The sequence below is a fragment of the Peromyscus leucopus genome, chromosome 6, assembly GCF_004664715.2.
Source record: "Peromyscus leucopus breed LL Stock chromosome 6, UCI_PerLeu_2.1, whole genome shotgun sequence".
In the NCBI taxonomy this organism is placed as follows: domain Eukaryota; kingdom Metazoa; phylum Chordata; class Mammalia; order Rodentia; family Cricetidae; genus Peromyscus; species Peromyscus leucopus.
The window spans coordinates 67993740-68021589 of record NC_051068.1 but is presented as its reverse complement, the minus strand read 5'-3'; the positions used below and the strand labels follow the sequence as shown (position 1 = coordinate 68021589).

Here is a 27850-nt window from a genome sequence, read left to right as displayed (position 1 = left end):
GTGCTCTATGCTAAATCCTGCACCTTCAACCACAAAGACCTGATTTTCAACCCCGTCTGGATAGCCCTGTGGAGAATGCACATTTGATTTAATAAAGTCAAGCCGGTCGGAGGGTGGAGGGACTGGTTCTTTATTTCAAAACGTCACTTGTTGATATTAGTATCAAAACGGTTGCACTGTGGGGTTCTTTCTCCCGATAGGAGAGCACAAATGAGCCAGTAAGCTGCAGCGTCCACCTGAGAGGGCCCGGAGAGACCGCCCGAACGTGGCAACTGGGTGGGGGCACTCGAAAGATCAGCACACCACCAGCCCATGGCCTGCGAACAATTCTCACAGCCAATGGGTTGACCGAGATAACCCAACCCCCGCAAAAGCAAAATTTCAAAATAATATAAAATTTAAAAAGTTTTTTTTTTTTTTTACATGAGCTATTCAAGATTTCTCCAGCACTGACGGATACAAAGCACAATGAGATGGCACTTTTAGAGACAGCAGCTTCAGGAAAGGACAATGAGATGACTTTCACGTAGCTACCTCAGTGGCACGGACACCATTTTCCTTTGCTCTCTCCCTCGGGGCAGGTGAACACTGGATGGTCACCTCAACACTAAGGGGCAACATGATCCATTTTGTGAGTGGTCAGGAAGGGGGCGGTGAGACAAGCTTGGTCTCAGGGCGGGGCTGCACAAGAGCTCGCTCGCCTAACATGCACAAGGGGGGGGGGGTGCCTCAGACGTCTCACCGTCTTATTTGGTCACATCTGATGGAAAAAGTAAAGAATAAAAACAAGTAATCTTGTTCAAAGACATCAGAGTTGAAAACCTTCACAGCCCGGAAGAAGTTTTTGTTTTTTTGGCTAACTTCCTAGAATCCCCTGTCGTTTGGCTAGAACTTGGTACAGAGAACTGAGGTTTCCCACAGTGGAGCCTGCCTGGGCTCTGCTGGCCGTCAGCAAGGCAGGCCCGGTCCTGTGTTCCTCCTCTGCGGAGACAGCGTTATCCATTAGGCTGAAATGTCGCCTCCCAACAGTGAAAAGGAACTGGGTTGCTGCTCCAAGCTGTGGAAGTGCCTGGAATGTTACAAATGGTTGCTAAGACAAAGAGTAATCACAATGTGCATATCACAAGTGCCGTGAAGACACTTTGCATTGTGCTCACATTCCCTTAAATATTGTTTCCAAAGGTGCTCAGCCCCTCCAGCTGGAACTCTGGGAAGAGGCTGACACAGTTTTATGAAAAAGACATGGATGGGGTGGGGGTTGGTGGCAGGAGGGAAAGCAGCCTTCAGTTAAAAAGATCAGCCCTCAGTTTCAAGGTCAGCTTCAGGCAGGCTGGCCTCAGGCGGAGTCAGGGTCAGAGGGAGGAGCGGCCGCGGGCAGGGACTGGGGTGCTCTACATCTCATTCAGGTCCAGCAGGGTCTGGTCCAGCATCCTTTGTGTACAGAGGTGCTCCTCTTTGGTGCACTTCAGCTTATCTAGTGGGAACAGAGGAAGTACAGAAAGTCAGTTCCAGGTTCTCCCCATTCTCAGACTTGCTCCAGTCGCAAGGAAGCTACAGAAGCCAGCTCTTGATTGCATCCCTGGGCTGCCTGGGGGAGGGAGCTGGGGCCCATCAGCCAGCCATTTCCTCTCCCTCCCACAGGCAACTGAGAGGCATTAAGCTTTCAGTCCTAAAAGGATCAGGTCGAAAGCACCAGGCACCCACTCTTACCTCTACCCACAGGTCAGTGTCTACTTGAAATGTCACACTAGAGTGTGACCACGGCAGATAAGGACAAATCATCAATACCTCAAGTAAAGAGCACAGGAAGATCCTCCTGCAGCAGGTACTTTCTCCAGTGTGTGTATGAGAGGGCTGGGGGTGGGGGGGTGGGGGAGGCAGGAGTCCTCAGGTTTAAGTCAAGAAGGATACTACCCAGATACATTCTTGGAAGCAAAGCCCCAGTGAGATTTCAGCAGAGGAATCAACAGAGCTGGCCCCGGACAGTGACTTACAACTACATACGAAAGAAGCAAGAAGGAAAAGCATCAGGAAGAAAGCCAGTGGTAGGACCCCAAGCGCTTAGTCTGCCTAGCCAGCAAGCGTGGAGCTTCAGGGACGGGAGGAAAATTCTACACCAGTGATGGCAAACCAGACCCGTTTTCATTCCGCGCCCTTCTTTCCCATCCCTGGTTACCCAGTCAAAGGACCATCTCCGGGCCTGAAGACGAAGCAGCTACGCCATCTTATCAAGTCAGTCTTTTTATTGTTAGAAAATATCCATGCAAAAGTGCAAACCCTACAGGCGGTGCCCAGGAGAGAAGGCTGCAGCTAACGTTCCCCAAGTTCCCCCATTCAATCTCCCAGACCCTTTTCTTCGTTACCCACAATCTCTCCTACAACAGAAACCCGCTGCAACTTGGCGGGGGCTGTCAGGAAACCAACACAGTCCTCTAACTGCCCTCATGGAAAAGCAACTTGCTTAGGGCAAAACAGTAACTTCTGAAAAGACAATCAGCTTTTTGCTGGGGTCCAGGTCAGTGGTGTGGGTTACTGGGCTCAGGGAGCCCTGCCCATCAGTCACACAGATCATGCAGCGTTAGCTTCAGCTCATTAGAAAGCAGGCGGTTTCGCTCAAGTTGGCTGTAGAGACGCTCTGCAGCAGCAACAGAGAAGAGGGGAAGAGGAAAGGAGGGACAGGAGGAGAGAGAGAGAAGGGGAGGTTAGTCGAAGGCAGAGGCACACGTGTCTTTCAACTAGCTGGTCTACGTAACATGCACCGTGCCGCAGGAGAGCAGCGGGACTCGGGGCAGGAAGTCAGCCGGTTGGTGGGAAGACCAACAGAGGGACCCAGTGGAGTATCAGCTGCAGGACTGTTCTGAACGTGAAAACACACTTCCTTCACAGCAGCTGTACCCTGGGCTAGGCAGTCACAAGGCAGATCCAGGGGGCTCAGAGAGCCCTTCAGCCATGAGGGAAAACCAGAGAGAGCAGCTCAACTGTCCCCCCATAGAAGGACTCAACAGGACGCCATGCCTAACTGTTTCACCCACTCGACCTCTCACTTGCAGATGTTTCTTTCTGTGGTGTGTCTGACAGACACACCCTAAAGTCCTCCCCAACTCACATTCAGGCTCCCCTCTTAGAGAAGAAAATCCACCTAGTAGGGTCGGCAGTATATCCAGCAGTCAAAAGGATGTAAGCCAATTTTAACTATTACGGGGGGTAGAAAATTGGCTCAGAGGTTTAGAGCACTGGCTGCTCTTCCAAAGGACCTGGGTTCAATTCCCAGCACCACATGGCAGCTCATAACCACCGGCAACTCCAGTTCCAGGTAACCCAATGCCCTCTTCTGGCCTCTGCAGGGACCAGGCATGTGTGTGGTGCACACACATACAGACGGGCAAAATACCCACACAAAATAATCAAACACAATTAATTTAAAGAATAATTATGTTACTTCCTTGCCAAGAGTGGTCACAGATTCTAATTCAGGCCAGTGAGAAGGGGAAGTGTAGGCTCGGAAGAAAAATCTTAGCTTTCTCTCTGGCTTTGAATAGAAATGGGATGTCCAATGTTAGACATTTCAATCTTAAGAGAATCAAAGAAACTCTAGTTTTTATAGGCTACACTACTCAGCAGTGGCAAGACTCCTTAGGCATAACAAAAATCTCATGCTGGTTTTTTATCTTATGACCTAAAACCTTACTTAGGTGAGCACTTAGCTGATGCTCAGGCCCACTGCCTTTAACTGGGCTTTCTAGCCAAGGACACAGGAGTTTGTTTGCTCTGCTGCTCTGGCTCACTGGCTTATTTCAAACTTGACCTTGCAGCTGTAGCCTCCCAAATGACTGGGTATAGGTGTGTACGACTCCACCTAGGTGTAGATTCACCTTAAACACAGAGGTAACAAAAGTTTGGGGATAGGAAAGCTAAATTATTCTTGGTCCACCCTACTATCAACTCTGAAGTTCAGGTTACTTTTTTATTTTTTCTGAGACAGTCTCACTACGTAGCTCTGGCTGTCCTGGAATTCACCATGTAGACCAGGCTGGCCTTGAGTTCACAAAGATCTGCCTGCCTCTGCCTCCCAAGTGTTGGGACTACAGGTGTGCGCCACCATGCCTGGCTCAAAAGTTCAAGTTTTAAGTTCAAGTTCAACTTCCTGTTTCAATATGAGACCAGGTCTTACTTCAGATGCAGGCCTCGCTCTCTCGCTGGGACTGATTAGAGGGGCAAACTACCCAGCTAAGGCAGGGACTCTTAGCCGGCTGCACTGCCCCCCCACCCCCTCACCCCCCTCTCCCAGGAGGTGGGACTCTGTACAGGTGTGTTTCAGGGGTCTGTCTTTCTAAGACCACACATCTCAGGCTGGCTTCAGATTGGTGCAGTCCTCCTCCCTCAGCCTTCCAAGTGCTTTAATTACAGACGCGTGCCTCTATGCCTAGCTACAGATAGGTTTTGACTGTCACCATGATCAGAAGGTTCTATCGATAAGTACTGGCCCGAGGGCAGCAATATGCTAACGTGCAGAAAGTTTTTGTGTACAATTACCCTTACACGACATAACAGAAGTGGTCAATAAGTTCCAAGAGGCTTGGTGCTGGGCCTGTCTTATTCAGGAGACATGCCCGAAAAATAGCAGGCCCTCCAATTCGTCAGCTCGCACCTTTCAAGCCGTTTTACTAGGGACATTTCCCATCCATATCCACCTTACTTTGATTCCCACACCTGTCTTGGGAAAGAAAGGTAGTCCTACAAGTCCTCCTCTGACCTCCCTATCTCCATATGCATATAGGTCATGTCAGGCATGCGGCGCGCACACTCACACAATACATCATTCAAAACCAATCCCAAGGAGCTATAGTGTTATTCATATGAAAGAAGCCCCACTGCTGGGTGACAGGGGTCCAGGCATGTTTATTCCTCACCCCAACAACGGCAGCAAGGGAAGAATAAAGTCACTCATCACCGCCTAAGGGGCCAAATTCTTGCTTGGCCCTGTACAGTGAGTACCCACAAGAACCAGGCTGGCTGCCATGAAGACACGGGAACTCAATAGAAAGCAGCTACTCGGCACTACTCAGGGTTTCACACTGCACGAAGACATCTGCACTTGTGGGAAGTGACCGACCAATGAGGGAAAGTAGAAACCACCAGAAAGACGAAAAAGAGAAGTTCTTTTTCTCAGTCTCCCACTATTCTTAGCTCATTCTGTTTTCTAAATGATGCTAGGGGTTGATTCTAGGACCCTGCACATACACTAGGCAAACAACATACCATTCAGCTATATATAGCCCCAGCCTGCTTTTAACTTATTTTGAGGCAGGGTCTTACTAAATTCTCAGCCTGGTCTTCCAACTCCTGCCCAATACTAAATGTCTATAACTGTCCCGAGCAACAGTCTTGTGGGATTACTTAACTTTAAATGAATTTTATTCTGTTAAAAATAAATAAAAACCACCGGATGGCACTGACACACGCCTTTAATCCCTGCACTTGAGAGGCAGAGCCAGGCGGATCTCTGTGAGTTCGAGGCCAGCCTGGTCTACAGAGCGAGTTTCAGGACGGGCTCCAAAGCTACACAGAGAAACTCTGTCTTGAAAAACAAACAAACAAAACTGGAATTCTAGCCTCACCACAAGACGTGTTTAACAGCCACAGAAGCAAGTGGCTATTACACTGGAGGTCGGTGCCCAAATTCTAAAGTACAACCACTTTAAAGTGTATTTATTACTTCTCTTCTTTACCGATGCGCTCGCTCTCCTGTCTTAATGTTATCTCCCTCCCCTTGACCATAATGCTCAAAACACGCCCTCAAATTACTAAAGCAGCGAATGCCCGCCGTAGTTACTGTCCTTCTCAGTCTATCTGCTGAAGCTGAGAACCATCAGCCTAAGCCATCACTCTCCTTCCGTCTACCCCTCCAAAGAAGTCCATTTAGCTCCTGCCCAACTAAGCCTCTCTCTCTCTCTCTCTCTGGGGGGTGGGGTGGGGGGAGGGTTTGAGACAGGGTTTCTCTGTGTAGCCCTGGCTGTCCTGGAACTTGCACTTGCTTGCTCTATAGACTGGCCAAGCCTTTTCCTTTATTTAACTCTTCACATATGAAGTTGTTGTTTTCTGTTTTTGTTTTGTTTTTGTGTGAGAGCGTCTCTCCATGTAGCCCTGGCTGACCTTCAACTCACGGAGATTGGCCTGCCTCTGCACCAGTGCTGGGAATAAAGGTGTGCGTGTGCCACCATGACTGGTACCTGTAGATGTTCTTTATGGTTCTAAGGTGTTTGTGTTCAACTGCTTTGCAATCCCTCTGGATCCCAGAGTCTCTTCTATCAACTCCTCCCCTTCCAGCCTCAGGATCTTGCTCTTACCTACACACCTGTTTCTCACACCCACGCTTCTCTCGCTCCCCAGACCCCTCCCTACAGCTTTAACACTATCATCACCTTTTCTGTGTCCAACCCAGTAACTGAACTTGACTTCCACACACACGTGGCTGTCAGGCTCGTGTGTCCGTCTTACCGGGCACGGCTGTACGTGCCTGTAACCCAGCACTCTGGAGGCTGAGGGGAGAGGACTGTAGACTCTCGGGCTAGCCTGGGCTACAAAGTGAGACTCAAAAGGTCCGCTTTCAGCGCTGCCTCCCCGCTACACTAGCCTAGCTCAAGCCCCAGTCACTCTCCGGAAATCTGCATCCTAACCTAGTATTCCCCAAAGCACGGCCTAGTCGTGGCTGGTGGTGTGTGCACTCAGAGCACACCTTTGTGAACTTTAAAGCATTTTCAAAGTGAGAGTGAACTTGGAGAACAAAGGTAACAACAGGACAACATGACAGCTAGCATAGAAAATGGTATGCATATGTCTGCAACATGGGGTCAGCACATTCTGCTAATGTGTTCTCATTCCAATATACACACACATATAATATATACACACACATATATACTATTTTTAATTGGAAAAAAGTTGTTGTTTTTGTTTTTAAAGACAGAATCTCATTATACTGGCTGACCCAGAACTCGATATGTAGACTGGCCTGGCCTTAAGAGAGCCATCTGCTGGGATTAAAGGTATATACCACCACACCCCACCTTGTTTATTTTTGATTGGGGTCTTGTTATATACAATTTGGTGTGGCCTTGAAATTATTTTTTCAATTAAATTCATTTTGTTTTATGTGCACTGGTGTTTTGCCTGTATCCGTGTCTGTGAGGGTGTCAGATCTTGGAGCTGCGGACAGTTGTGAGCTGCCATGCAGATCCTCTGGAAGGGCAGTCAGAGGACTCAGCCATCTCTCCAGCCCCTCTAATAGATTTGATCTTTTGGTTTTTGTTTTTCAGAGACGGGGTTTCTAGGGTTTCTCTGTGTAGCCTTGGAACTCATTCTGTAGACCAGGTTGGCCTTGAACTCACAGTGACCTGCCTCCCAGGTGCTGGGATTGCAGGCTTGCCCACCATGCCCAGATGCAACAATCTTTTCTTAGCTATCAGATGAACTCGTCTCAGGAGGGAGGTGTTCACATCATAGCGCATACTTCTACACTACAGTGGCATTTCCATCACTCATCAAACACAAACGAAGCTTCCCAGCAGGACTTTTAGAACTGTTCTGTCTCCTAAATTTACCTTTGCAGCTATTATCTTTCCCTAGCTGTGGGGTTTTTTTAAACTTTGTTTTTGCTCATCAGAAGCCAATCCTGACTGAGGCTGGTGATTTATTTCAGGGGTAAAGGCTCTGTGTTCAGAATTCTCTATCACCAAAACAAAATGAACAAATCTCATCTAAACCTGGTACAGTGGCTGTACATGTCTTGGGAGGGCGAGTCAGGACTGCCATGATCTCAAGAACAGCTTGGGTACACACTGAGTTCTAGGACAGCCCGGGCTAGTGCAAAACTGTCTCAAAACAACAAAGAGCTCACAAATTCCAATTTGAGAGCCTTCATGGAATCAGTGCCCTCCCACTCAGCCCCTCAAAGTTTACTATCTGCAGCTCACCCAGGAGCTTTTGACTCTGAGCAACCTGAGCATGCAGGCGGTTCCTCACCTGTGTTTATCTATCGGAACAGGGTGTCTATCCAGACAGCACCTGCTAAATAAGCCCACCTCTACCTCAGTCTCAAAGGCTGTGTGGCAGGAAGATAGTCCAGGTAAAGGAGTCTGAGCTACATTAGGGAACACTTCTCTGCCTAGCTACAGCCCTTCTCTCTTCCTTCCCTTCTTTCTTTCTCCATGGTTCTGGGGTTTAAACTCAAGAGCCTTGTGCACATTAGGTGAGTGTTCTCCAACTGTGCCACATCCATAGCCCTGGACACTGAGAAGAAAAAGCAAGTTTCAAATACATACTCTGATAAGAAACTGAAATACTATGCAGCATTTAGCTGTAATATCAAATTTATCTGCTGTATAAACTGGAACACTTCTGAAATGCTGCTATTCAATGCTACAATATATACCCAGAAGAATTTCACTAGTAGAAATGTAATAGTAAGTCATCACCCGCATGTGTACATGACTGGCTGTTTCCATTTTTTCCAATCTTCTACCGTGTGTCTCAATGATATCCCATCAGAAAACAGAGCTGAACAAATGGTAGCAGCCGCAAATAAGTGAGAAAGGGTTAGAGACGAAAGCACATCTACTGGGAATTCAAGCCTTTATGTTACATGTTGTTCTGTGACTTAGGATGATCGAATTATTGAACTGTAAGGATGGACCACACAGGCCCAGTGTGCTCTGAGGATGTAATGTCTGACTCTCTGGCAAAAGGGTGGCATATCAGGAAATGATTCAATGTCTGTTGACCTAACTATGTGGGAAAGGCCCAAAGGGAAGGAAAATGCTCCAGGTAGACTATTGAAGAACTTGGAAGTAACACTAGACTTCCTACCACGAGGAGCCTTTACCCGTTCACCACTCTGACAAGACTCCAATCAGCAAGTTCAAATGTCAAGAAAACACACACACACAAAAGTAGCTTTGATTATACATGAATCGGAAGGGGACAGCCTAACATGGCCGTCCCCACATCACACCGGCAAGTCTCCGTCTTAACAGCTTTGTCAATAACAAAGGCAGGCAGGAGGCCGTGAGGCTTCTGGCAGCTCAACATTTTAATCTGGGATGGGGGGGAAAGCAAATATGTAAATTGCTTTGTGTCCCCCAAGCCCCAGCCCTAAGGCTTTGGGAACCAGCCAGGCTGACCCAAATGGAATCCAGAGCGAGTGGGGTGTTGGGTTCCCCAAGGAAAGGGGGTAGATCCAGAACAGAGCGGAAACGGTGACAGTTTATCTGTATGGAAAAGGACACTCCAGGTGAGAAGGGCTGGCTCAACTGAGGCAGCAGTCTGGGAGAAGGGAAAGGGGAGAGAGCGGGAGAGCCAGACACTTCAGGTACAACACTCAGCCACTTCCGGGTTAGTGGGCAGAAGACGCAGATTAGCATTAGGAATCAAGTAAGTCCCCCAAAACTTTTGGTGCTGTTCACTGGTTGGCTTGCTTAGGGACTCCGCTCAATTCTTAAAACTGGCTGCTTCTCCTCATGGAAATGTCCTATTAGCTTTCATTTCAGGGCACAAATAAGGATTTGTGGTCGTGTGTTCTTGTTTTTTGAGACAGGGTCTCTCTATGTAACCTTGGCTGTCTTGGAAGTCACTATGTAGACCAGGTTGTCCTGGAACTCCAGAGATCACCTAGGCCAGGATTAAAGGCGCACAGCACCACCTCCGTGTTGGGTTTTGCTTCTGAGACCCTGTCTTGCCGTGCAGCATTAGCTGGCCTTGAACCTGCATCATCAATCCCTCTGCCTTAGCATCTAGACCGCACGGATTGCAGCTGTGTGCCACCCCACCGGGCACACCCGGCACACCCGGCACTGAGAAACAAGAGTGAAAACCCAGTGCAAAGGAGAGCGGCGGGCACATGGCACATGGCTGTAATCTTAGTGGCTGACGGTTAAGTCAGAAGGATCTGGAGTTTGAGGTCAACATGGCTTACAGAATTCGACCCTGATAGAACTAGATGGGAGAGTAAGAGAGAACACAAATTCTATCCAAGATTTAACGTCTCCCAGGTTCTGCCAAGCAAATAACCAGCACCAACGTTGGGTGAAGGCTGAGAGTCAAGGCCAAAGCCCAAGCGCACTCCACGCAGCCTGCACCCTCACCCACAAGCCAGGAACCCAGCCCCACACTACTGCCTGATAGTTACATAGAGGTCATGTCATTGAGGGCGTGGTCCAGCTCGTCGCTAATGGCCTTGTACTTCAGTTTCTGGGCATAGAGCTCGTCTGCACAGGCACAGGAACCACGGGGATGATGGAGGGGATCAAGTGAAAGGTATCAGAAGCAGATGAAGAGAGGGCATCATTAGAAAATAAATAGGAAAAATGTGGTTGTGGGTCTAAAACCAGGAAGGAAAAAGACAAAAACAAAACTATTCTGGCAGCGGTGACTGGCCGTTTTCAAGTGACTGTCCCCATGGCCAACAGACCTTCCTGATGTCTCTAGGCCAATGCAGCAAGATCTGAGAACCTGAGCACCTGCCAGCTACCTCAGGCACCCAGGGACACTGCTCCCACCCAATTCCGAACCAGTGGTAACACTTAAGGAAGACAGAAAAGGGAGAAAGCTCATATGCATGGGGACACTTCTCTGCTTACTCAATGTGATCATTACTCATGGGCCCTTTGCTCTACAGGCTGCCTCCCCAAGGCCTTCCAAAGAACAGCCAGTTACCAAGAACATATCCAGGGAGCTCTCAAAGACTTTGTTTCCCTGTTAAGGAGGATGGACACAGCTGCCGAACCCCAAGAAGCAGCAGCCCCAACACTGTGCAGCTCTGAGACTGGTTATTATCTCCTGGAGAAGTGTCATACAACTTGAGTGATAAAAAGAACTGCCTAGTGTGGCCCCAGGGTCACACACAAGACTTCACTATCTCCTAAAAAAAATCATGGCTTCCATTTCAACTCAAACTCAAGATTTAAGATTACTAAATTGGAGATAAATACAGTCCTTACATCTTTTCAAAGGGAAGACAGCAGATTTCAGAAATAAGTAGTCTTATTAGAGGAAAAGATTAAAAATCCAACTCTAGGGTATGACACACCTAGAGCCAAGGCCTCGCCACTATAGCATAGGACAGGGCACATCATATATTCCAAGTCACTACCAAATCCCTCTGATGAACAGAGAAAAGGCTCAAGATTAACGGGCCAGGCCTTCCTCTCTCAATGTCTCCATGCTCCATACCTTCCAAGTCATCAATGGTCTTCTCCAGTTTGGCTACCGATCTTTCCGCAAACTCGGCACGGGTCTCTGCCTGAGGAAACAGAAATCCAATCAGAATGAAAGATGGTCATTTCTTCCCCTCATGCTTGTAAGCCATTGAGAACCAAGGCCAGCAAGGCTGATTATTATTAAAATGTTGATGCTTTCTATCTTTCCTCAGCTCACCTCCTTAAGTTTATCAGTAAGAATCTTTATTTCCTCTTCATACTTGTCTTCTTTTTGAGAGTACTGTGAAGAGAAGTAGATACAAATGTCAGAGTAGAAAGGGTCTCACAGAAAACAGCCACGTTAGTCTTACATGGTTCACAGACATTCTCCTAGATTGGATGCACTAAATGGTCCAGAACGAAAATCAAGGACCAGTTTTTGACAATGGGTCTCAAGACCCAACCATTTCCACACATAAAACACGCAGAGTAAACTCTGCCAGGACCTTTTTTTTTTTCTTTTTGTTAACAGACCTAAACTTTGATCTTACTCCTATCTATCATCCCCAAGTGTTTTGCCTTTCTCCAAGTTAACCAGCAGGAATCCAGTTAAAACTTTCCCTCTCGGTGGTAAATGGCGATCAATTGTCTTGACTGCTACTAGGTAGGTCTGGAGAGCTAGTGCTCTGCTGACCCCATCTGAGTGCTTGCAAGTCCACATAGTACTATCTAGCCAACTGCCCTTCTAGTACAGCACTATCAGCTGGAGGAGCACATGACCCCAGGCACTGGAGAGCACGGACACATCTGAACCTAAGCCCTGGAGGTAGATAGGAATTAGCACTAACCCTACCATCTGGATGGAGAGGCGGGGAGAAGAGGACACTTCACTGGGTTAGGAGGAGTGGGCGTGTCTAGTCTTTCATTGAGGGCAGGGCTGGGCCCAGGCCCAAAGCCTGCCATCTCCACAACCAGCCCCTACCTTCTCCGCCTGAGCCTCAAGAGACTTGAGGTTGTTGGTGACATTCTTCAGCTCCTCCTCCAGCTCAGAACACTTACTGTGAATATGTTAAATACCGCAGAAAGGAAAGGGGAAGAGGAAGAAATATAAAAAAAAAGAGAGAGAGAGAGACACACAGATGTGAATTGAACCTATGTGTAGAGAGAGTTGGACTGCACATGGGGAAGAAAAGTTTCTGGGTAACCTGAGCAACAAGCATCAACCCTCCTCCCTCTACCGTGGACATGGATGCCAGGAGCTGGACCGCCTATGCTCAGGGTGTTTGGCTCTAATAAAGAAAGAACACTTGAGAGAAATCACTCACTACCAGGAACAAGTTACACTGCTACTTGGGTGTGGCGGGGGGGGGGGATGGATGCCCACCCCAAACGACCCCCCAAATCACCCAAGGGAGGCCGAGACCCTTCGGGGGACGCAGTGAAGCAACTAGGAAAGAAGAGATGAGAGATGCCAAGTGGAAAGGAATGGAGCATTCCATGGAGAGATGAGAGAGCACTCAACAAACACATCAACTGGTGGAGGGGAGGCAGCCGCAGAACAAAACCGAACTCAAAACCAGAGCACACGCACGGAACCTCTCCGTGGGCTTAATGGTTAGTACCTTTTCTTCAGCAGCACTCAGACACTTCAGATTCTGGTCCATCAGTCTGATCTGCTCATCCATCTCTCGGCAACGGCTGTTAGTGACAGTCACGGGAATGGCGCAAGCCAGGTTGTGGGGAAAAGGTTAAAAAAGGAACAGCAAGAAAACAAGCCGCAAAATGGGGTGGGGGTGGGGAGGTAAAAATAAACAAACAAATGGGAAGAAAACATCACCATGGTCATGATATGTCATGTCGGGAGCGGGGGGATGCAAGGCAAGCACAAACATAGACTCATCCATGCTGACTTTGTTACACAAGGCCAAGCCAGTACCAATGGGCAGCAGGTGATTTCTCTAAAGCCTTTGCTCTCAAGTTCCCAGGCAGATTGGCAACGTGGTAATAACAGAGACCAGGTCTGAAGTCAGTACGGCCCAAGGAGGAAGAGATTCCAGGCGGAAGGGCCCAACAGGATCTTCCGACTAGCTGTATGCCATATTAGTCTCGCCCTTCCCTTAACTTGAGAATCTCCCCAAGGATAAGCAAGCCTTGTTACCTGTTACTAGTCAAGATAAGAAGAGAAAGCCCAAAGCCATTCTTAGAGGCTAAAAGCACTAGCTGACTACCACCTCCCAGGCCTGTTTAACAAGGTCGAAGGAATGCTAGTTTACTCGAATTAGTGCCCAAGCAGGCAGGACAGTCTGGCAAGATCCGGAGACAAAATACTCACGACTCTGCCAGCTCCGCTCGTTCCTCGGTGCGTTCCAAGTCTCCTTCAATGATCACCAACTTACGAGCCACCTATAAGACAAGACCCTGGTACAGCTCAAGCAAGCAAGTGCGATCCGCTTTCAGGACTGTCTTTGCGGAGCCTGCAGGTCACTGCAGAGGTGACCCACCTCTTCATACTTCCTGTCTGCCTCTTCTGCAATGTGCTTCGCTTCCTTTAGCTGGATTTCCTGGAGTTCCATCTTTTCTTCATCTTTTAGAGCTCGGTTTTCAATCACCTTCATACCTCTGCCAGATACAAGATGCGCACAGCAATCACTCTGAGGTGTGCGGCCAGCCCCACCTCAAGGACTCGGAATCCCGTCCTTTAGAGCCATCCTGTCCGCCACCCAAATGGAAATCCAATAGCACTTGGGCGCCTGTGCCATTCAATTGAAAACATTTTCTTTTTTGGTTTCTCCGTGTAGCCCTGGCTAGGCAGGCCTCATGTATGCTTAGACAGGTCTCCTCGAACTCAGAGATCCACCTGCCTCTGCCTCCTGAGTGCTGAGATTAGAGGCATGCGCCACCACAACCCAGCTAAAACACTCCCTCCTGTTCCCCCACATACCTCTCACTCTCATCAGCAGCTTTTTCTGCTTCCTCTAGCTTCTGCAGGGCAGTAGCAAGGCGCTCCTGAGCACGGTCCAGCTCCTCTTCAACCAGCTGGATCCTACGGTTCAAGGAGGCCACCTCAGCTTCGGCCTTAAGTCAATGGGAAATGGAAACGGGGTTGGTGAAAAGAACCAACACGACAGAAGGCTAGACTCCACCACTATGAAGACGCCAGAGTCGAGGAGGATAGAGCGGTTTGGGCTCACATGCTTAGATCTGACATATAGGAGTATAAATCAATTTCTTCCTTTCCCATTTAAGAACTCCCATTGGTTCTACATAAAATGTTTTGTTTGTGTGATCCAATCTCACGTGTCCAAAGCTGGCCTTGAACGTGCCATATAGTATCTCCCAAGTGTTGGGATTACAGGTATGTACGGTAATGTCCACTTTATGTTTTGCTAGGGATGGAAGCCAGGCCTCATATATGCCAGACAGGCACTCTAAAAACTGATACGTACCCTCAACCCTGAAGAGTGTTTTAAAATTCAGTTCCTTGTCCAGACAGTTATTATCCTCTCTCTTCTGGACTCAATTCAAATTCCGGACCCTCTAAGAGTCAACAAAGCCAGGTATGATGACAGGCCTTCAAGCCCAGCACGCGGGAGGCAGAGGCAGGGGGGTCTCTGTGAGTCTGAGGCCAGCCTGGGCTACACGGTAAGATCCTGTCTCAAGAAAGCAGCCAGAAGACACTTCTGCCTCATGCTCAGTAAATGGATACCTGCTTCTAGATTTCAACTCCTGACCCTCCCGTCTTTACTTCCCAAATGCTGGGATTACAGGCGTACAACAGGATGCCAAACAGCAACATTTCTTATATTTCTAGCTAGTGTTTATATTAGTAAACCCTCTGATCACCTTACCCTAACACATCAGGAGGATGACCAACTTTCTGGAACAGCTTTTCTGATAGGAAAGCACAGACGACAAGATTGGGATATCTGAGGCCAGAAAGATGGTTCAACAGATGACGGCACCAGATGCCAGCCTGAGGACCTGAGTTCAATCCCCAGGACCCAATTGGTAGAGAGAACCAGTTTCTATCAATTGTCCTGACCTTCTCTCTCTCTCTCTCTCTCTCTCTCTCTCTCTCTCTCTCTCTCTCTCTCTCTCTCTCTCTCATATGCACATTCAATACGCATTCACATTCACTCACTTTAAAAAAAAAAGACCGGGGTACCGTACCTTACCCCTCAATATGCTCCCTTATTACCTTAAGAAAGAATAGTATAATCTGATAACATTATAAAAAGAAACAAGCTAGCCTCCACCTGCTGCCTGCCACTCCTCAGCGTGTCTGAAATGCCTTTCTATTACTCTAACAACCTCCTAAGCTTCACCAGACTTCAGTACAATTCCTAACAGTAATTTCCCTGGCTTTCACACACAGTAAGTCATGAACTGGCTACAAACGAGAAAGAAAGGAAAAGATGAAGCTTGTACACAGTCCACACACAGGAAGTGGTCTCAGAGGTGAGATAGTACATGGCCCTAATCCTAACACTTTGGAGACTGACACATAAAGATCATGAGTTCAAGGCTAACTTGGGCTACACAGGGAGACCCTGTTTCAATAAGCAAACAAACCAAACCCTTTAAACGTAAGATCTTGGCTGCACACGGTAAAGTTCAGATGCTTATATCCTGGTGAACTCTAGCTCTCCTCTCCAGCCCAGATTGTGCCTGAATTCCATTACCCTGGTTTCCTCTTAACAGGCAAGGGTGGCGGCAGCTGAGGAATCTGGGCCATTAGCCCTATGGGGAGGGATATAACCAGACAAGACTCCTGCTAACAATCAGGATCGGATAAAAATTTCCACATACAAACACAGGAGATTCAAGAGACTGGGGAAGGAGGCAGGAGGCCGGGCTACAGGAACAGAAGACCGAGAAGTCAGTCTACATAAATTGAAATTCTAAGAAGCCATTTGTGTCCCTAACTGCACCATTCAGAACACTACAAAGACGAGCATTCTCCAGTTCCTTCTCTTCTAGGAAAACACATGTCCTGCAGGACAGCAGCTTTCTCCTCACAAACCCAACAAGGCAATCAGTCAAGGGCAAGCCGGGCTATCAGGACGGGGCTCTGAAATACTCAGTACTAGACAGTACTTACCCCTTTCGGATGCCCAAAACGAAAACATGAAACAACGCAGCTGAAGGCCTGGAGAGACGGTTCGGCAGTTAAGAGCACCCGTTTTCTGTTGCAGAGAACCCGGGTTTGATTCCCAGCACCCACATGGTGGTTCACAACCATTCATAATTACAGTGTCTGGGCTCCAACTCTCTTCTGACTTCCATGGGTACCAGGCACACTCATGGTACACACACATACACATAGGTGAAACATTCACATACATAAAATACATCTAAAAAAAATTTTCAAGAAAAATGCAGCTGGATCCGTAGGAAGCACATGAAATGTAAGTCACCATCCATCTCCTAGTTACTCAAACTGGAAAAAGATAACAGGCTATGGGGGCAGGGTACAGTTTCCATGGCAACAAGCTGGCTCTGACACTTTCTCCTACAAAACAGCATTTACAATTGAATTCTTCACAAGGGTGAAAAAGGAGGAAGAGAAAATACATCTTGGTGCTCCTGTAAGAGCCAGCCCGCCTTAAAGCAGAAAGACTAAGGAGTCCCTGCGAGCTTCAGACAGACCAGTGGGTGGTGGGTCCAGGACAGGGTGTTCTTCTTCTTCCCCTACAGCAGATCAGTTCTCTTTACAAGGAAACAAAAGCCTGAAAATTCAAGATGTGATACTCCACTTAAAGAATAAGGAAGACAACTTGACTTTTCCTTTAAGCCAGAGCTAACACATATCAGGTCAACATCATCACGTCTCTGGGCAGACTAGCCTGATCCTGAGAAACACTACACTACATGTTTTTTCAATTAATCCTAGGTTTTTCCTGAATATCCAGCAGAGACTGCCTACCTCCCGGCACCTTGGAGGATACAGTGTGAGGTCTTCCATTCAACAGTAATAGGATTCTCCATTGTTCAGGAGGCTAAACCCTGGTGGTGCAAAGTGCAGCCATTTGGTCATACTAAAAGACGGCTGATGCCGGGCAGTGGTGGTGCACGCCTTTAATCCCAGCACTGGGAGGCAGAAAGAAACAGGCGGATCTCCGTGAGTTCGAGGCCAGCCTGATGTACGTAGTGAGTTCCAAGACAGCCAGGACTACACAGAGAAAGCAAACCAAACTAAAAACAAACAAATACATAAATAAAATGGTGGACGGCTTTGGCTATGACATAAGCTTAGTTTAAATGCTACACTGGGCTGACCATATGGCTCAGTGGGTAAAGGTGATTGCTTCCCATCTCTACAAGCCTGACAGCCTGGTTGATCCCCTGAACCCATGTGATGGTGAGAGAATAGACTCCACACAGTTGTACTCTGAGCCCACACACATTATGGAATGCATGCTGACACACATAGATTATATGCATACTCAATAATAATAAGGTAATTTTTAAAAAAATGTAGGAAGACGCCCAAAGCATATTACATGCCTTAAAGTAAGAAGCGAATGGGGAGCTGGTAGTCAGAGGCAGAGCAGGGCCAAGGACAGAGGGGATAAGTCTAAATCTGGCACTCTGCCACACTGGGGTTTCTCTTTTTAGATAAAAGTCACAGGTGTAATTCAAAGTAGAGACAGTACTAGAAGAGTCAGGCCGAGCTGAAGTTAAGGACTGCTGGACACGTCCACAGACGCCTCTACCAGGGAGAGCTCTAGGCCCTCCCTGTTCTCCAGAAATTTCAATTTTACCAAGGGAGAGGAAAGCTAGGAATTAGCGTTATCTGCCCGCCCCAGAGTCAACAAAGGTGGAGTCTAAGCAGAGGCACTTAGAGCAAAGGGCTGTTTGCCTCTCCTGGAGGAGTGTGCTCTGAAAGGGGGCGGGGGAAGCAAGCGACAGCCAAACCAATCCAAACCTCTAAGCCAGAGAGGTCATAATGCTTGTTATGTGTCCACCAATACTGCACATACTGCCGAACGCCCTAACCCCCTTCAGAGACCAAGAATCTGGGCTTAAGGCCAGAACCACTGTTCAAAGCCCACCCTCCTTCCCTTAACAGTACTTCCAATGTAACTAAATGAAAACTACCCCGGGACATTGGGAGAAAAATACTTTTTTTAAGGAGTAAATGAACCATACACTTAAAAATGGTTACAGTGGAGCTAGAGAGCCGGCTCAGCAGGTAGAGCACTGGCTGCTCTCGCAGACTTTGGTTCCCAGTCCCGACACGGTGGGCTGCGAAAGCGCGTTCACAATTGCCTGTAATTCCAACTCCAGGGGTCAGACACGCATACACGCATATAAATAAAAACAGTAATAAAAAAAGAAAGGTTAAAATGGAGGTCCTGGCATGGCAGTGAACGCCAGAGAATATCCCAGAGGCTGAAGCAGAAGGACCACTTGGGTCCAGCAATTCAAGGCCAGCCTGGACAGGCAAAATTTTATGTCATATATACACTTATATCACTTACAATAAACACACTGAAGTTTTATGCTGTCACCTGTTTTAGACAGGACAGAGTCAAGGGTGTCGCTCAGTGGTAGAAAGTCTGTCTAGCGTAAGGCCCTAGATCTGACCCCTGCACCACATAACAGCACAGGATAGCACCAGGCAGTGCTGGCGGCGGGAACCTGCAGACCCCACATCCACAGTAGCCCTAAGAACAGGCAACCCAAGCACCCACTCTCCACACTATGACTCCTTAGTAGGGGCTCAAAGTTCAAAGGCGCAGAAAGTCAAAAGCTCACAAAGAAGATACTGGTCTCATCAATATTTAACTACCCCCCTACTTCCTCATTCGGAGGACTTCCTCAGGAGACTTCCGTGAAAGAGGCACATTTGGTAAGCTCTGAAACAGGCGAAGAAAACACACTCTGCTGCTTATCACCCCACAGTCAACACGCACAAGGAGGGGAAGCCGAATTTTCCTACAAGGAAAATGACCAAATTCTGAGACAGACAGACACACCCTACCTACCCTAAAACCACTCCCAGGGTACCCATACTTCAACAATCAGCCTAAGACTGCAGCACTGGACTCTCCCACTTCCCTTTTTAAGACTTTCTCATCTCTAGAACAATCTCATTAGAACTGATAAGAAGCCATAGGCATGCTAGGAGTGGCCAAGCAAGCCTGTAATTCCAGCACTTGGGAGGTTTGGGCAGGAGGATTGGTGGGAATACAAAGGGACAGCTCGTCTCAAGAGCATCATACTGGACGTCTAGGAAAATGCGTTGGTGAAGGTAAGCTCTGGCATCTCCATGCCCATTAATACAAGTATTTTAATGATGCTTGAACATCAACTTGGAAGGGAGCTAGGCTCTACGTTTCCACGCTCACCCCTTTTGGCCCTCAAAAATATTCTGCTACTCTCCACACACGCAGCAAAGGGGAAGACAGACCCAACAAGAAGAGCAATAAAGAACACCAATAAGCCACAGTTATTTTCATTAGGTCTTTCGCAAGAATCCATTCATCCCACCAACAGCTGAACAAAAACCACTGTACAGAGTACAGTGTACAGAGTAACCGAGAAAGCAGCCCTCCGCCCCCAATCACCACTGTCACTCATTAATCTGTTTCCATCCTCCACAGTGTTCAGATCAATCAGGAACTTGGAGACTGGCCTGGCATCTGACTCTTGCTCTACACTCCCTTATCAGCCCTGCTTAGGAGAAGTGTTCTCTCTAAGTCTAACTTGCACTGCTCACACTTCAGGCCTGAAATCTGGCAGAAGCAGCTCCTGCCTTCCAGGTCATGATGGGCAGGGTCTAGTAAGTTTACTAGGCTAACGTCGGGAAGGAGCATCATCTCTCCCACTTCCCAACGACTGAGGGGCGGGAGTACCAGTTAGTTACAAAAGGTCCCCAAGCTCAGCTCGAGGACGGGAGGTGGTGCTGCGGCCTTAAGCTCCGCCAGTGAGGGAGGGAACCGCGCTTCCTCTCAGCCAACTGCTGGCTCATTTCCTGAGCAGGAGGAGGGAGCGGAAAAGCTGCCAGCAGGCCGAGCCGGGGGCTTTCCGGCGGTTCCCACCTCCTACCCCCCTTTCACAGGTTATGCTCGGCCCCTCCCGGACCAGAGGAGCACACACTTACTTCTACCCCTCTGGCCGGAAACCTCAAGCGAGAGCAAAGGGTCCCCACCCTTCGCGGAGAAAGTGGGGGGAGGGAAGGGCCGCTGAGCCCCTCCCCTGGCCGCGCCCGGCTCCGAGGGACCGAATGAATGAGCAGGGGAAGAAAAGAAGGGAAAGGGCAGCCCGCGCCGCGCGGGGCTCGGTTCTGTCCAGGGTGCAGCCTGCTCGCGCGAGCACCTAGTTTCCTCCGATGCTCGCCCACCTGGCCATCCTAACCGCGTCCCACCCAACCTCGGGGCTCAGCGTCTAGTCCGAGCCTCCAGGACGCGGTGGAGCTGAGCTCCCCAGCAGAGGGGCGCCGGTCGGTCCCTTCCCTGCTGCGCCTCGCCCTCCGCGCCTACCTGCTCCCGGGCCCGCCTTTCTCCCTCCACTTCCCGCTGGAGGCGCTCGGCCCTCTCCTCCGCATCATCCGCCTGCTGCTGCAGAACCTGGATCTTGCGCTTCACCGCCTCGATGGTGGTGATCCCGGCCATGGTGCCCACCCAGCTGCTTCTGGAATCCGGGTTCCTGCCTCCTCCGCTCGGCGTTGTAGCCGCTTCTCACCCTACTTCCGCCTGCTCCGCCCTGAAATACCGGAACTCACCCACCCGCCCGGATGTGACGCCGCTGCCACCGCGCGTTCCCCACCTCCCCTGCCAAGCAGGCGGGAACGCAGTCCACTCGAGGGGCGGTGGGCAGAAAGTGAGGGGTGGAGCCTCCCAGTCGCCCTAGGTGACCGCTCAGGGCGGTCTTTCCTCAGACCAGTAAAGGGGGGTGGGGTTGGGTAAGGCTACCATAGTAACTGAGAGGCGCTTCGTGGTCTAGCCTCACCCACCAGGTTGCCTCCCAACAATGGTTGGCCCATTTACCAGTTTGGTGCTGCATTAAACACTTCCGCGGTTGACCCCTCTCTTATCCAGGGCCTCCCTACCCCTGTGTCCTCTCCACTCTGCAACATAAAATATCCCACAAGCTTTCACTTCTACTCAGTCTCTGGCAGACTCCAAAACCAGGTTCTGAGAAAAGCCTAAAAGACTCTCGACTTCATCTTGCAAAGAGTCCCAGTGAACTCCCTTGAAAATGTATTCAGAGGGGCTGTGGATATTGCTTAGTTTGTAGAGCACTAGCCTAGCACGCACGAAGCCCTGGACTCGATCTCCAGAAGCATGTAAACTGGCGTAGTGGCAAGTATCAGTAATCTCAGTACTGGGGCGGTGGCGGGGAGAAAGAAAGATAAAAGATTCAAGGTCACCTTGGCTATATGGTGAATTCAAGGCTAGTCTGAGCTACATAAAACCTAGTTTCAAAAAACAAAAACAAAACAAAAAACTGTTCAGATAGATTCTCACCCATCTCCTGGAAGTCAACAGAGGGATTCCAGGGGTGGAAGAGATGGGCAAGCTGGCATTCTATAAGGTCAGGTGTGAATTTAGCACTCTGTTTAGAATACAGTTGTGTCTCCTGTTGCTTTTGAGAGTCAGGGTGCACCATCAGTTAACCTGCCAGCCCCGTTGGCCCTTGGAATGATTTAGGACTTAGAAATTTAATCTTCATGTACAACCCCTTTTGTAGACAAGATACTTAATGTCGCTATCATAAAAATTCCTTACTAAGGTTCCCCTATTATCATATCCTTGGTGCAACAGCAAGATACCTGGGAAACTTTTGTGGAATTTAACCTCTCAGCTGTAATAGGTTTCATCAGCTTTACTGCCTTTAATTACTCCAAGGACTTTTTTTTTTTTTTCCGAGACAGGGTTTCTCTGGTGTTTTGGTGCCTGTCCTGGATCTCGCTCTGTAGACCAGGCTAGCCTCAAACTCACAGAGATCTGCCTGCCTCTGCCTCCCAAGTGCTGGGATTAAAGACGTCCGCCACGATCGCCTGGCTCCAACTGCGTCTCCGGGCCGACCTACAGGATTTCTGGAAGTACAACTGTAAAGAGGTTTGTTTTCTCTTTGCTTCTCTAGTTTTCGTTCGCTTGCTTTGTTTTTGTTTTTTGAGATGGTGTCTCGGGTAGTCCTGGTTGGCATCAACTCACTTTTGTAGCCCTGATTTGTCTTAAGCTCTGGACACTTCCTTAATCAGATTCCTAAGTACTGAAATTTCAGGTGTGAACGTCACACCCTACCTGTGCTTCTCTGTATTTCTCCCGCCTTCTCGAAAGTAATAACAATGGATTCCTCCTTTGATACAACTCTTCTCTTCTCTTGAGAAATGGGCTATAGAGTAGGACTTAGAACTAAACATATTAACCTGGGGTTGGGGATTTAGTTCCGTGGAGGCTCTGGGTTCAGCCAGACACTTACTGCTTTCCATGCCTGGTTCTGGTTCTCAGGAAGCTCCCTTCTTTTGGGGGAAAAAAAAAAAAAAAGACTGCAACAGTTAAACTATTCAGAAGAAACAGCTTGGACAAACAATAATTTTCTCAGTAGAGTATCTTGTACATCTTTATTCCCACCCACCTCCCCAAAATCTAAGACAGAACAGCAAGGTTCTGACACTCAGTAACACCTGGCCTAAGTATTTCTCAAGCTTGTGGCAAGTCTCTTCAGAGGAGTTGCTGGTGAAAGTTTTGTCATCTGAGTGCTGACCAGCAGGTGGCACTGTTCTACCTCCTTGTACCCTTAGACCTCATCCTAGGCAAACCAAAGTTGAGCCAACACTGCCTGCATTCCTGAGGCTGGTGCCTTTGTACAGATAATCTCTTGATCCAGGGAAGCAGATGGGTAGGCTCCTGATAGCTTTTAGAGGCATGATGGATTGGCAGCAGGGAGACCAGCCAGTGTATTGTTTTCCTGGTGACAAACAATACAAGACACCAACAGGTGTCTCTGTCCATCCTTTTTCTGTCCTCATCCCTCCCAACACACGTCCCTAAAAAAAGAGTGTTATGACTCCCATGCCCTGAGTCCTACCCATTGCATTCCTCTTTCTCCCTGAACAGCTTCTGATTTCATCTTGGATTAAGAGGATCTTATGGGTTGGATATGTTCAAGCATGAGAAACTGAATTCAGTTCTCCAACACCCACATAAAAGGCAGGTATGGCTCTGTGCATCTGCAGTCCCAGTGCTGGGGGGGTGGGGGTAGAAACAGGTAGATCCCAGGGCTTGCTGACCAGCTAGTCTAGCTAATCAGTGAGCTCTGGGTTCAGTGAGAGACCCCATTTCAAAAACAACCTCTGCCTCCACACTCTCACATACACATATCACGTACACATCCATACCCATACAAAAGAATATTACACATGGTTACACAAAAAAACGTAAATATATACTTGCTGCCACCAAACTGTAGCCTCAAGATGGTTAAAACTGTATATTTTGTGTAAGTACACACACACACACACACACACACACACACACACTGTTTTTTGAGACAGGATTTCTCTGTGTAGCCCAGGCTGTCCTAGAACTCGATCTGTAGATCAGGCTCACTTCAAACTCAAGAGATCCACCTGCCTCTGCCTCCCAAGTGCTGGATTAAAGGCGTGTGCCACCACTGCCTGGCATTGTGTCTGTATATTTTGCTACAATTATAAACTATGATAGTAACTAAACCCTGGGAAGAAAACCCACAAGATAGGGCTGACCTTGCCACATCCTTGCCTTTTCCTTGTTGAAGCAGCTCTAGAAAATCCTCCACATTCAGAAAGGTTTCTCTGGTGTAAACACATAGTTACTGGCCCTCTCCTCCCCATCTTCCCTATACAGTTCCATCAAGACAATGTGCTGCTTGCTTACTTATTAGTCTTTAGGTCAGGAGCTGAGCTGTGAGCCGTTTCTGTGTTAGAGAAAGATGCACAGATTGTGATCTTCGCTCACTGTTGACATCCCAGTGCCTTTCTCCTTCAGCATTCTTCCCAGTTCCTACAGACACCCTCCTCTCTGTCTCGTACGTGGAGTGGGGGGGTCAGCAAGTTTTCAGGAAAGGACCAGAGAGAATTTCTGGCTCTACAGACTCTGCAGCAGTTATTTTATTGGAGGGAGAGAACACTAGACAATATGGAAGTGAAAGAGCATGAGTGTGCTCTAATAAAAGTTTACTTACAGAACCAGGCTGTGGCGGGGCTTAACCCACAGATGCTACTTGGGGAAAAGATACCTTTCTTCCTCCTTCTGTCTCAACAAATCCACCACCCACCCCCGCTTATGTTTTGTTTTGTTTGAAATAGGGTTTCTCTACATAGTCCTGGCTGTCCCAGAACTTACCGTGTAGACTAGGCTAGCCTCAAACGCATAGAGATCCGCCTGCCTCTGTCTTTCAAGTACTGAGATTAAAGGCGTATGCCACCATGCCCAGCCTATTTCTTGTTCTTGTACATATCTGTGAGAGATACTCACTGACTCTGTGAGAAAGGTAACAAAGGGGACAGACAGGGTTAAGTTGAGGATTTAAAATTTTAAGACAACATTTTACATATTTAAATTTTTTAGCCAGGCAGTGGTGGTACAGGACTTTAATCCCAATACCCAGGAGGCAGAGGCAGGTAGATCTCTGAGTTTAAGGGTACTCTGGTCTACAGAGTGAGTTCCAGAACATCCAGAGCTACACAGAGGAAACCTGTCTCAACAATCAAATATTTTGTGGATTTCTATATCAATATGAAGAAGCTTCTTTCAAACATAGTAGTAAGACAGTGTTTGTATAGAGTGTGTGTGTTCATGTGTGTATGTACTGTACTCCTGTGTGTAAAAGATCCTAATTGGCAAAATTCACCCCTAGGGAATTCCATTATCCTTCTGAAATACATTGGCATGCTTTCTAGGTCTCCTTCCCGCTCCTTCTCCCAAGATTTGCATCACACCTAGTTCTTGTCCTGGTTCTTAGCTGTTTCTGGCTAATGACCCTCCCAGGGAGGTGTTACTTAACGTCTCACAACATTGTTGCTAACCTGACATAGTGCTAGTTTGTGAAAACGTCTGTCCTCCTGCCTCCAGATTTAGGACCAGGGCGATCTATCCATCTGTGCCTGTAAGCTAGGCTAAGCAACTCAAGCAGGCCTTCAAGTACTTGCTCAATCCTGGAGACAACATATTGTTGTTTTTTCAGGTTTCCAAAAACAGAGACATACCAGTGTAGCGAGCAAGACTTCTGGAAACTGTGTCTGTGTATAGTGCACGCTGCCCTGTTTACATCACTCATCTCTGGTGTCCTGTACTCTAACCCTCCTTATGTCTGAGCCTTTGAAAGTGAAGAACTAAGAGAAGAGTGCTTGCCTCATGACAGGGACTGCATGTGGGGATCTAAACGCACTTGTAAGTGATCCACTCTGCCCTTTAAGCTGTTTTCCAAAACCAAATGTGATTTAAAATAACATCGGCTTCTACTTTTCTCCTCACACAGATGCCGAGAAATGCCTGTGTAACTGACATATCCTTTTGTTACTGTTAAGATCCCTAAGAGCTAAGTCAATGTAGGGGCGTCTGGATCTAATCCCCAGCACCCCAAATAAAAAATAATAAATAACAATCCTCTGATACTTTTCTTCAAAACAGATGTCCTATACAGTCTCTTCCTTCTCTTTGCGGAAAACATCAAGGTTGATGATGAAGGAAAGTAGGTGCCAAAGTATAATAGATAGTGAGTAGAGGTCATTAATTTCAATTTTTATCTCTTCAGGGCCATAGAGTAAGGTCTGGGGCAATACCTTTGCCTGCTTCCCAGTTTCTGTTAGAGTCCGCCCTTGATACCTCACTGCTCTCCTATGATCAGGGTTCCCTGTAGCATCTCTGTGGCATAAGGGCAGATGCCCACTTTGACTGGGACAAATAAACCCCGATGGGGTCAGGGTCAATGTGACCTCCATTTCCTATTGTGAAATCTAAGCTGGCTTTGTTGGGTAATTGAGAGATGAGAGGTTCCCTATTAATACACACATGCACATGCCAAGCCTTGTACACAAAAGCTAAGAATGTGGTATGGGGGAGGAAGTGGATACCGGATAGCATACATCTGGACTTGGAAGCCCCTCCCTTTGTCCAGGTCCTAGGAAAGGGCATTAGATTACTGGGAAGGAGGTTGAGTGGTATAGAGATGAGACTTCCATGTGTCTCTCTCTCTTTTTCAGTGCTTGGTGTAGAACCCGGGGATCCATGCACAGTAGGGAAGCAATGCTACCCCTGAACTGTGCTCTCAGCTTCAACCTGTCTTTGGGTAAGAAAGTATTTTCCAGTGGAAGAGCATGCCAGCATGTATTACATGCAAAAGCATTATGTTGGCTATGTACCCATAGCCTGTGAACCCACAAGTAAGCCGTCTCCCTAATACTTACATCAGCTGCCTTCTTCTCTGCCAGCTCCAGCTTCTCCTGGGCATCTTTTAAAGCTTCAGAATACTTGTCCAGCTCATCTTCTGTTCCTTTCAGCTTCTTCTGCATGGTTGCTAATTCATCCTCTAGCTGTAGGAGCCCGAAGAGTAACCAGAGACATAAACACAACCATGCATGCTTGGACTCTAAAGACCTCTGAGCTCTGCCTCCGCGTTATCATCGCCCCAGAGAGACACACTTTCTCCAGCCACTGTTCCATGTGTCATCCTATAGATTGACATCAGACTCTATATTTTCTGGCCCTAAGATGACCAAGTCTGGAGTTTCCATCCAAGACTATTGGATGGTAGACACCTAGTGGGTCTGTGAGCTTTTGAAGAGAGGGGAAAAAAATGGACCATGTTCTTACCTTTTGTGCCAGAAGTGAAACATTCTTCAAAAAGTTGGTCTACGTCTACTTAAGTCCAACAGGCACACTGTGGCACACAAGAGGCTGCCGGCTTTCTCAAGGTCATATGGACAGTCTAAGGTGGGTACCCCAGAGCAGTGCTTTTCAACCTTCCTGATGCTGTGACCCTTTAATACAGTTCTTCATATCACAGTGACCTCCAACCATAAAATTATTTTATTGCTGCTTCATAACTATGAATTTGCTGCTACTGTTATGAATAGTAATGTGTTTTCTGATGGTCTTAGGCAACCCCTGTGATACCCAGCAGGGTCCTGACCCCCAAGTTGAGAACCACTGTTCTGGATATTCTCTGCTCCTTCATTTTCCCATGAAAACCAACCACTTTTCATCTCTCTCTCTCTCTCTCTCTCTCTCTCTCTCTCTCTGCCTCTCTCTGTCTCTCTCTCTCTCTCTCTCTTTTCTAAGACAGGGTTTCTCTGTGTATCTCTAGCTGTCCTGGAACTCGCTATGTAGACCAGGCTAGCCTCTGCCTCCTGAGCGCTGGGATTAAAGGCTCATCTCTGTTTTGTAACCAGCAAGTGAGAAAGGCCAATGCCAGTGCATACCTGTTTGCTTCTTTCTTCTGCCTGCTTCTGCTCAGCTTCAGCTTGCTCAGCCCGGTCCAGAACATTCTCCTTGTCTAACTTCAGCATCTGCATCTTTTTCTTGATGGCCTCCATCATGAGCTGGGACTGTTGGTGGGCTTACCTGAGAACACTGGAGAACGGGAGGCTAGGACAAGAAAGGAAGGGCTGCCACCTGAGTGACTAGAGGTTCCCCAAGTTTGAGCCTTTATCTGTGGTCACAGCT

General features: G+C 48.0%; 2 protein-coding genes and 1 long non-coding RNA gene across 18 annotated transcripts in view; 1 reads left to right on the top strand and 2 right to left on the bottom strand.

Moving 5' to 3' along the window:
* Nup210l (nucleoporin 210 like) overlaps nucleotides 1–621 on the bottom strand; it is a 98153-nt gene extending 97532 nt beyond the window's left edge. The window contains exon 1 of the mRNA XM_028890836.2: nucleotides 535–621. Within this exon, the coding sequence (XP_028746669.1) occupies nucleotides 535–621 (87 nt within the window). The remainder of the gene's footprint in view (nucleotides 1–534) is intronic.
* On the bottom strand, nucleotides 110–27821 carry Tpm3 (tropomyosin 3). Of its 16 annotated transcripts, none has more exons than XM_037206836.1 (10): nucleotides 27607–27818; nucleotides 26593–26718; nucleotides 14134–14267; nucleotides 13694–13811; nucleotides 13525–13595; nucleotides 12815–12890; nucleotides 11431–11493; nucleotides 11227–11296; nucleotides 10184–10262; nucleotides 110–1474 (listed from the first exon to the last, which is right to left on the bottom strand). In XM_037206836.1, the coding sequence occupies exons 1-10, from the start codon at nucleotides 27721–27723 to the stop codon at nucleotides 1471–1473; spliced, it is 858 nt and encodes a 285-aa protein (XP_037062731.1). In that variant the 5' UTR covers nucleotides 27724–27818; the 3' UTR covers nucleotides 110–1470. The 16 variants fall into 16 exon arrangements, with proteins under 16 accessions (XP_037062731.1, XP_037062730.1, XP_037062734.1 ...); XM_037206841.1 differs by lacking the exons at nucleotides 110–1474; nucleotides 12815–12890 and adding exons at nucleotides 9068–9266; nucleotides 12175–12250 and having other exon boundaries at nucleotides 27607–27819; XM_037206837.1 differs by lacking the exon at nucleotides 110–1474 and adding an exon at nucleotides 9068–9266.
* Nucleotides 22112–25777, top strand: LOC119088188. Its single transcript, XR_005091789.1, has 4 exons — nucleotides 22112–22261; nucleotides 23264–23360; nucleotides 25371–25576; nucleotides 25665–25777. It is a non-coding gene; the product is annotated as an uncharacterized LOC119088188 (long non-coding RNA).
* Nucleotides 27822–27850: the final 29 nt, after the last annotated feature.